At 59.7% G+C, this 9071-nt stretch overlaps 1 protein-coding gene across 1 annotated transcript; it reads left to right on the top strand.

The window, feature by feature from the left end:
* Positions 1–1473: 1473 nt before the first annotated feature.
* On the top strand, positions 1474–8781 carry ENH_00022390 (hypothetical protein, conserved; the record flags this gene model as incomplete). Its single annotated transcript, XM_013579583.1, has 2 exons — positions 1474–7080; positions 7723–8781. The coding sequence occupies 2 exons, from the start codon at positions 1474–1476 to the stop codon at positions 8779–8781; spliced, it is 6666 nt and encodes a 2221-aa protein (XP_013435037.1).
* Positions 8782–9071: the final 290 nt, after the last annotated feature.

The raw sequence follows: 9071 nt of genomic DNA, 5'->3' as shown, positions 1-9071 counted from the left end.
AATTCAAGTTTGCACTGAGACCTTGTCTTACATCCTTATTGCAACTTTGCTGATTCTTTTTGCTTCTTCTTCTGGACTTTCGGGTCTCAGTCGCATGCAAGATGGTTTAAATTGCTGCAGGAACACAACTGCAGCAGGGCTCAATCTGCAGCTCCACAGCAGCAATTTGTGTTTCTGAAAAGCCCGCAGAGGCCTCTCTAGGGGCTTTTCCTGAACTTCTTTTGTCCATTTTTAATTAAAATAAAACACCTTTCCCAGACTTTTGCAAATCTCTGGCTTCAGCAAATGAAACCAATAATGCAACTCATACATTTCCAGCAGCTCCAGTCTAGCTGCAGCAGCAGAAAGCTTACCGCTGGCCCCTGGGCCACGTCGCGAGGGCTGCCGCCACAGCAGCAGCAGCAGCAGCAGCAGCAGAAGCTGCTGCTGGGAGAGCCCAGTGCTGCAGCAGCAAACTGTACCAGCCGCAGCACGGCCTGCAGCTCCTGCTGCTCGCTCAACTGCTGGACCCGGGGGCGCTCGCGGCCTCTGGGGCCCCAAGGCAACCCCTTGAGCCCCCCCCAGGGCCTCAGGACTTAATTTGTAAACTTTGCAGCTTCTGATTAATCTAATTTGCAAAACTACTTCGCCAATTAATGGTACTGACCAGCAGCAAGGCCAGGCGCGGCCTGGGGAGCGCAGCAGCGGCGCAGCAGCAGCAGCAGGCGAACTGCAGCAGCTCTTATGTTTCCTGGAAGTTCAGATAATTTGTAATTGAATGCAGCACAGCAAGTTTCAGCCACAGACACGAGGTCGCAGCAGCAGGAGCAGCAGCAGCAGCGACGGCGCAACTGCTGCAGCAGCAGCTGCTGCTGCTGCTGAACTCCCTTAATTAGGCGCAGAAGGCTGTATTTTGATTTGCTGCATCTCAAAATTAATGCGACGAGAGCCACCAGTAGAAGCTGGAGGCCGTGCTGCGACGAGTATTGTTTGCTGCTGCAGTACTAGGGCCCCCGCACCAGCAGCAGCAGCAGCAGCTGCTGCTGCTGCTGCTGCGTGAGGAGCCGTAATTAAGGGAAATCAATGTTTCGACTTGTTGTTTGAAATTGAAAAGGATCCACAGACCGACGCATTTACATATTTTTTCATATTTTAGCTGCTGCTCTGCTGCTGCTGCACCACAAGCGTCAACAGCCATAGCCAGCAGCAGCAGCGGCGTTAGCAGCAGCAGCAGCAGAAGTTACTCGGCCCGCAGCAGCAACAAATACTCCTTTGATACGGAGCCCGCTCGTCGCTGCTGCTGCCGCTGATAGGGCCGCTGCTGCTGCAGCTGCTGCAGCTGCTGCAGCTGCTGCACTGCAGCACCTGCAGCAGCTGCTGCAGTTCGCTGCGTCTCTCCGCTAATGTATCCACGCGGTTGAAGCTCTTCGTTGCTGCTCGGGTAGCAGCAGCAGCAGCAGCAGCAGCAGCCTTGCACGCCGCGCAGCAGCAGAAATGGATTATCAGCAGCTGCTGCCGACGCAGCATCACGACCCCAGGAGCAGCAGCAACCCTCCCCTCGCCGGCAGCAGCAGCAACTACAGCAGCAACTGCAGCAGCAGCAGCAGCAGCAGCAGCAGCCGGCGGTACAGCAGCGGCGGGGCCCCGCAGTTTGGTGCTGCTGTCTCGCGGTTTGTGTTTGCAAGTGACTCCGCAGTGTTTGAGGGCAGCCACCGCGGCAGCAGCAGCAGCAACTACAGCAGCAGCAGCAGCAACTACAGCAGCAGCAGCAGCAACTACAGCAGCAGCAGGGCCAGCAGCAGATCATTCCACCCAGCAAATTATTATGAAGGCCAAGGGCGCCGCAGCAGCGGCTTGGCGCTGCTGCGGGGCCCCTTGCTGCAGCCCAGAGAGCCCCTGCCGGAATACAGCAGCAGCAGCAGCAGCAGCAGCAGCAGACCCTACAGCAGCAGCAGCAGCAGTAGCGGGAGTTATGCCGGCGGCTGCAGCAACAAGGCTTACCGCGTAGGCTGCTCCTACAGCAGCAGCGGCAGCAGCAGCAGCAACTGCAGCAGAAGCTGCAGCAGCAGCAGCAGCAGCAGCAGCAGCAGTGACTACAGGGGAGGATACAGTCGGTATGGCGAAAGGCCTTATCACAGCGGAGACTGCAGGAGGAGCCCCAGGAGACGCCCGCAGCCCCCAGCCTACAGCAGCAGCAGCAGCAGCAGCAGCAGCAGCAGCAGCAGCGGCAGCAGCAGCAGGCACGTTATCCCGGCGAAGCCCTTCCCATTTGAGTGCAGCAGCACGAGTGCCCACAGCAGCAGCACTTACAGCAGCAGCAGTAGCAGCGGCAACTGCAGCAGCTACAGGAATAGCAGCAGCTACAGCAATAGCAGCAGCAACTGCAGCATCAATAGCAGCAGCAACAGCAGCAGCAGCTGCTGCAGCTTTGATTACAGCGCTCCGCGCAGCATGGCTGACCGCATAGTCCAAGGACGGCGACCGGCTGAGCAGCAGCAGCAGCAGCAGCAGCAGCAGCAGCAGCAGCAGCAGCAGCAGCAACATGGAATGCAACAGGTCGAAAACTTGACGTTAGAGCAGCAGCTGTGGCAGCAGCCAAAGGGGCAGCAGCAGCTGCTGCAGCAGCGCCAGCAGCCGCTGCAGCAACAAGACTGCAATAGGAAACAAGAGGATATGAAGCAGCAGCAGCTGCTGCAGGGACATTTGCTGCAGCAGCAAATGCAGCAGCAGCAACAGGATGAGCTGCAACACCACATCCGGCTCCAGGAGCAGCTGCAGCAAAGACTGCAGCAGCTGCTGCAGCAGCAGCAGCAGCAAGGACAGATTTCAAAGTCCCTAGCGCAGCTTCTTTCGTCCCCAAAGGAGTTTCAGCAGCAGCAGCAGCAGCAGCAGCAGCAGCGCCTGCCGCCGCCGCCGCAGCAGCAGCACACGCTGCAGCAGACGCTGCAGCAAACGCAGCAGCAAGAGCAGCTGCTTGTGCAGCTGCAAAACCAGCTGACGGAGCAGCTGCAGCTGCAGCAGCAGCAAGAGCCTTTCTTGCTGCTGCCTTCGCCAGGGCTGCTGAGCAGCAACCAGCATTTTCCTGGCGAGCAGCAGGAAGGGCAGCTTGAAAACGAAGCGGTGCAGCAGCAGCAGCAGCAGCAGCAGCAGCAGCAGCAAGTTTTGCTGCAGCAGCCGCCACGGCTCAGCGAGGCGGCGACGGTGAACGGCACAGATAGTGCTGCGCAGCAGCAGCAGCTGCTGCTGATGCATCCGGAGCAGCACTTGCAAGAGGCGCAGCAGCCGCAGCAAGTTCTGCAGGATGAGCAGCAGCAGCAGCAGCAGCAGCAGCAGAAACAAATGTGGCTGCGGCAACACGCTGAGGAGCAGCAGCAGCAGCACGAGCTAGAGGCTCTCATTCGTCGACGCAACAGCGACAGCGCCGCCAGAAGCAGCAGCAGCAGCAGCAGCAGCAGCAGCAACGGCGACAGCAGCAGGCCCTGTGGGCCTGATGCTTCGCATGGATTGGAACAGCAGCAGCAGCAGCAGCAGCAGCAGCAGCAGCAGCAGCAGCAAGCGCAGCGCTACTGGCGCTCAAGGCCAGAATCGGCTGCAACTACACGCCGCCCCCGTTTACAGGAGCTGCTGCAGCAGCCACAGCAGCAGCAGCAGCAGCAGCAGGGGCAACAGGTGGAGCAGCGTCATGCACAGCAGCAGCAGCAGCAGCTGCGGAAGCAGCAGCAACACTTCCCGCAAGAGAATCCTCAGCAGCAGCAAGTGCAGCAGCAGATTCTGCAGCCAATGCAGTTGCGCAAAGTCTTGTCTTCGCCAGAGCAGCAACGCGGTGAGTCCAGCAGCAGCAGCAGCAGTAGCAGCAGTAGCAGCAGCAGCAGTAGCAGCAGCAGCAGCAGCAGCAGCAGCAGCAAACTCAAAGTTAACCGGTGGGGCAGCACTCGCCGGGTGCCGCGAGCTGCTGCTGATTGGCCCAGAGCAGCTGAGCAGCAGCACATACAGCAGGAGCTGCAGCAGCACACGCAGCAGCCGAAGCTGCTGCAGCAGCCGCAGCAGCAGCAGCAGCTGCAGCAGCAACACGGCACTAGTGCCGAGCAAGAGGCCACATCTGCCCGCAGCAGCAGCACGTCTGCAGCAGCAGCAGCAGCAGCTGCTGCTGCTGCTCCGCAGTGCACTTCAGAATTGCCGTCACACAGACCGCACGTGCATGCAGCAGTTGATGCAGCAGCAGCTGCTGCTGCTGCTGCTGCTGCAGCTGCTGCAGTAGCTGCTACAGTAGCTCCAGTCGCTGCTGCAGGGGCGGCAGCAGACGCAGCAGACTATCTTGAAACTACCAGCACAGGCGCAGCTGCAGCAGCACCGGACGCTTCTGTTGCTGCTGCTGCTGCTGCTGCTGCTGCTGCAACACTTGTTGTTGGCGTTGCTGCCGAAACACCGACGGATATGCCTGCAGGAGAACTTACAACAGAGCAGGCAGCAGCAGCAGCAGCAGCAGCAGCAGCAAATGTTGCAGGAGGAGCGAGTGATGCAGCAGCAGTCGATGTCGATGCAGCAGCAGCTAATGCTGATGCAGCAGCAGCTATTGCTGATGCAGCTGCAGCAGAGGATACTGATGCAGCAGCTGACGCTGATGCAGCAGCAGCTAATGCTGCTGCAGCAGCTGGTGCTGATGCAGCAGCAGCTAGTGCTGATGCAGAAGCCGCTAGTGCCGATGCAGCAAAAGCTGATGCTGAAGCAGCAGCAGCTTGTGCTGCTGCAGCAGTAGCTGAAGCCGATGCAGCAGCAGCTAGTGCTGATGCAGCAGCAGCTGATGCTGATGTTGCAGCAGCTTATGCTGCTGCAGCAGCAGCTGATGCTGCTGCAGCAGAAGCTAGAGTTGATGCTGCAGCAGCTGATGCCGCTGCAGCAGCGGATGATGTTGCTACAGCTGATGCTGCTGCAGCAGCAGCTGGTGCTGATGCAGCAGCAGCTGATGCTGCTGCAGCAGCTGGTACTAATGCAGCAGCAGCAAACTCTGGAGATGCACTGGCCGTGGCAGCTGAAGGTGCAGCACAGTTAGACACAACTGTAGCTGCTGCTGCTGCTGCAGCGCCCGTAGCTGCTGCAACAGAGCCTGCTGCTGCTGCTGCAGCAGCGACTGCAGCAGCGGTAACACCTGTGTCTGCTGCAGCTCCCACAAGCGCTGCGGCAGAAGCAGATAAGGCTGCAGCAACTGCTGCTGCTGAAGTGTGTGAGGCTGCAGCGTCTGCTGTTACTCCTGCGGCTGCAGGAGCAGCAGCAAATGCTGCAGCTGCAGCATTTGCTGCTGCTCCCGTGGCTGCAGCACCTGCTGCTGCTTCTGCCACTGCACCAGAGGCAACCGATGCAGCAGCGCCGGCGTCAAGAGAGACCCCGGGAGCAGCAGCAGCAGCAGCAGCAGCAGCAACTGTAGCAACAGCAGCAGCAGCACATGTAGAGGCAGAAGGCACCTTCTTTTCTCAGCTATCTGCTGCTGCGCAGCAGCGCATGCGGCAGCTGCGGCAGCGGAGGCAGCAGCAACAGGGATGGCAGCAGGAGCTGCAGCAGGAGCCTGCACAGCAGCAGCCGATGCAGCAGCAGCAGCAGCAGCAGCAGCAGCAGGAGGTTCATGCTGCTGAACAGCAGGATGGCCGGACGCCAGAGCTGCTTTTGCGGAAACAGGAGCATTACAGGCAGCAGCAGCAGCAGCAGCAGCAGGAGCGGCGCGAGCAGCAGCAGCAGCTGGAGGCGAGGCAGCAAGTGCTGCAGAAGCTGCAGCGAGTGCAGCAGTTCCGTGAGCTCAGGCAGCAACAGCAGCAGCAGCAGCAACAGGAGGAGAAGTCGCTTTGCCTGCAGCAGGAGCAGCACATGCAGGAGCAGCAGCAAGCACAGCGCCAAGAACAGCAGCAGGCGCAGCTGCAGCAGCAACAGCAGCAACAGCTGCTGATTCAGCAGCGACAGCAGCAGCAGCTGCGGCAGCAGCAGCAAGAACAGCAGCAGCAGCATTGGCAGCAGCAAGTTCAGCAGCAGCAACGTAGCCCCTCACTCGTATGGGTAGACGCAGAATCCCTCGTTGTTGTTTTTGACGATGAAGAGAAGCAGCAGCAGCAGCAGCAGCACAAACGGGAGCAGCAGCAGCAGCAGCAACAGGAACGGCAAATGAAGCAACGCCAGGAGCATCTGAAGCAACTTGCAAAGCAGCGGGACCAGCAGCAGCAGCAGCGAGATGCCCAACAGCAAGAGCAGCAGCAGCAACTGCAGCAACAGCAACTACAGCAGCAAAAAGCGCAGCAGCAGCAGCAGCAGCAGCAGGAACTGCTGGAAGAGCAGCAGCAGCAGCAGCAGCAGCAGCAGCAGCAGACGCCGACGCTGAAGCCCGCGGAGCTCACGCCTGACGTCTCAACTTGCGAATGCACGCCAGCAGCAGCAAAGGAAGCAGCAGTTGCTGCTGCTGCTGCTGCTGCAGTTGAAGTGCCTGCAGCTCCAGCTGCTGCTGCTGCTGTTACTTCTGCTGCAACGCCATCAACCGCAGCGTCTGCAGCTGCTGCTTCTTCCCAGCCACCAGCAGCAGTTGCTGCTTCGCTTGCAACTCCAGCAGCAGCAGCTGCTGCTGCTGCTGTAACAGCAAGGAAGGCTGTTGGAGCAGCAGCTGCGGGCCCTGCTGCTGCCCCTCCTGCTGCTGACGTGTTTGCTGCTGCTGCTGCGGCGGCTGTTGTGACCCCGTCAGACCCTACAGCAGCAGCAGCGGCTGCGAAAAGTGCTGCTGAAGAGAACGGGGTGAGGCAGCAGCATCGGGCGCAGCAGCAGCAGCAGCAGCAGCAGCAGCAGCAGCAGCACGCTGCTGCTGAAGGCGGAGCAGAGGGGCGTAGGACGCCAGGTGCTCGCAACAACAGCAGCAACAGCAGCAGCAGCAGCAGCAGCAGCAGCAGCAGCAGCACACATGGAGTGTCTATACAGGCGGAGCTGCAGCAGCTGCACATCAATGTGGCCCGGCTGGAAACTTTAGATGCGCTGCTGCATGCACGAGCAGCAGCAGCAGCAGCAAAGGCGAAGCTGCTGCAGCGGGAGCTTGATGCAGCAAAAGCAGAAACTGAGAAGACACTTTCTGAGCGCGTAAGCTGCTGCCTCGCACTTTGTATTGCTGCTGCTGCTGCTGCTGCTACTGCTGCTGCTGCTGCTGCTGCTGCTGTCGTAGCCGTTGTTTTGCTGCTGCTGCGATTGCAGCTACTTAGCTAGGCGATTAAGAGGCTTGCTGCTGCAGTGTTCGCGGTTTTCTGCTGCTGTTGTTGCTGCTGTTGCTGCTGCGGATGGCGGTGCTTTTGCTGCTGCTGGCGTGTGCTGCTGCTGCTGCACCTGCTGCGGCCGGTCGCGGTGCTGCAACAACACCTGCTGCTGCTTCAGCACCTGCTGCTGCTACTGCAGCGCATGCAGGCTTTGCTGCTGCAGCAGTCCTGCTGCTGCTGCTGCTGCTGCTGCAGGTGCTAATGCAGTTCAGTGTGTCACAGCAGCCCTTGTAGGGTTGGGTGTTTTGAGCCGAGGCCGCAGCAGCAGCAGCGGCAGCAGCAGCAGCAGCGCTAGCAGCAGCAGCAGCAACTGCTGCTGCAGCGCTCGCGAGCTGCAGCTGCGACTGCGCTATTGGATGCTGCTGCTGCTGCTGCTGCTGCTGCGGCTGGTGGAGCAGCTAGAGCAGCAGGGCCCGAGAGAATTCCCTGTGTCTGTTGAGGTGTACGTACACTCCGTGCATGCGCTGCTCAGGCCGCGGTGACGCAGCAGCTGCAGCAAGCCAACAAGCAGCTGCGGGAAAGGAGGCAGCAGCTAATTCGACTAGCAGCAAGACACGCAGCAGCAGCAGCAGCAGCCTCCATCGCAACAACAGCTGCTGCTGTCAGAAGTGCAGCAACTGCGCCGCACCCAGCGCCGTCTCCCTCGACAAGTGCTGCTGCTGCTGCTGCTGCTGCTGCAGGCGCCACCGCAGCAGCAGCAGCAGCAGCAGCAGGTCCCCGCGTGCCTTCTGCACTGCCTGGTGCTGCTGATGCTGCAGCTGCTAGGCCGTGGCGTCGCAGCAGTGATGCACCATCGGAAGCTGGAGCAGCAGCAACTGCTGCAGCAACTGCTGCAGCAACTGCTGCAGCAACTGCCGCAGCAACTGCAGCAGCTGCTGCTGCTACGAAGGGGGTGACACAGGGAGGGTTGAAGCGGGATGCAACAGCCAGCAGCAGCAACAGCAGCAGCAGCAAGAGTGGGGTAGGCGGCCGTTTGCAGGCTGCTGCGGAGATGGCTTCTGCTGCGGAAGCAGCAGCAGCAGCTGCTGCTGCTCCTGGTGCTGCAGCAGCAGCTGCTGCTGCTCCCTGCGCTGCAGCAGCAGCTGCAACGCCGGAGGAAGACCCAGCAGCAACAACAGAAGAAGAGGAGGATGAGGAGACGCTGTGTCTCTCTGGCAGGAAGCGAAAGAGAGGGACGAGCAGCAGCAGCAGCAGCAGCAGCAGCAGCAGCAGCAGCAGCTCACACCCACGAACTTACATCCCCAAATGGTTTTGTGTCTCTTCTTCTCAAGAGGGACAAATACAGAGGCAGCTGGAGAGCTGTACGTACACCTCAGCTTTGAGTCAGTGGGACCTCAGCGGCCTCACCAGCAGCCTGCAGCAGCAGCAGCAGCAGCAGCAGCAGCAGCAGCAGCAGCAGCAGCAGCAGCAGCAGCAGAAGCAGAAGCAGCACATCATAGAAGCTCTGGGGGGAGATAACGCTCTCAGACCCATTTGCTGCTACTCACTGCTCGGCAGCTGCCGCAAAAACTGTACAGACATTCATCTGTAGCGCAGCGCATGCATGCAAAACGCATGCATGCAAACGCATGCATGCATGCATGCATGCATGCAAACGCATGCAAAACGCATGCATGCCTTTTGCATGCAAACGCATGCATGCCTTTTGCATGCAAAACGCATGCATGCAAACGCATGCATGCAGAACGCATGCGCACAAAACGCATGCACGGGAACGCATGCTTTTGCATGCACAGAATGCATGCATGCAGCGCGCATGCACTTTTGCATGCACCCGTGCATGCATGCGCCTTTTTGCATGCATGCATGCATGCATGCACT

The sequence above is a fragment of the Eimeria necatrix genome, genomic scaffold (assembly GCF_000499385.1).
Source record: "Eimeria necatrix Houghton genomic scaffold, Enh_scaff179, whole genome shotgun sequence".
Classification (NCBI taxonomy): domain Eukaryota; phylum Apicomplexa; class Conoidasida; order Eucoccidiorida; family Eimeriidae; genus Eimeria; species Eimeria necatrix.
Note: the sequence above shows the minus strand (reverse complement) of the source record. Positions and strands in the feature narration are given on the sequence as shown.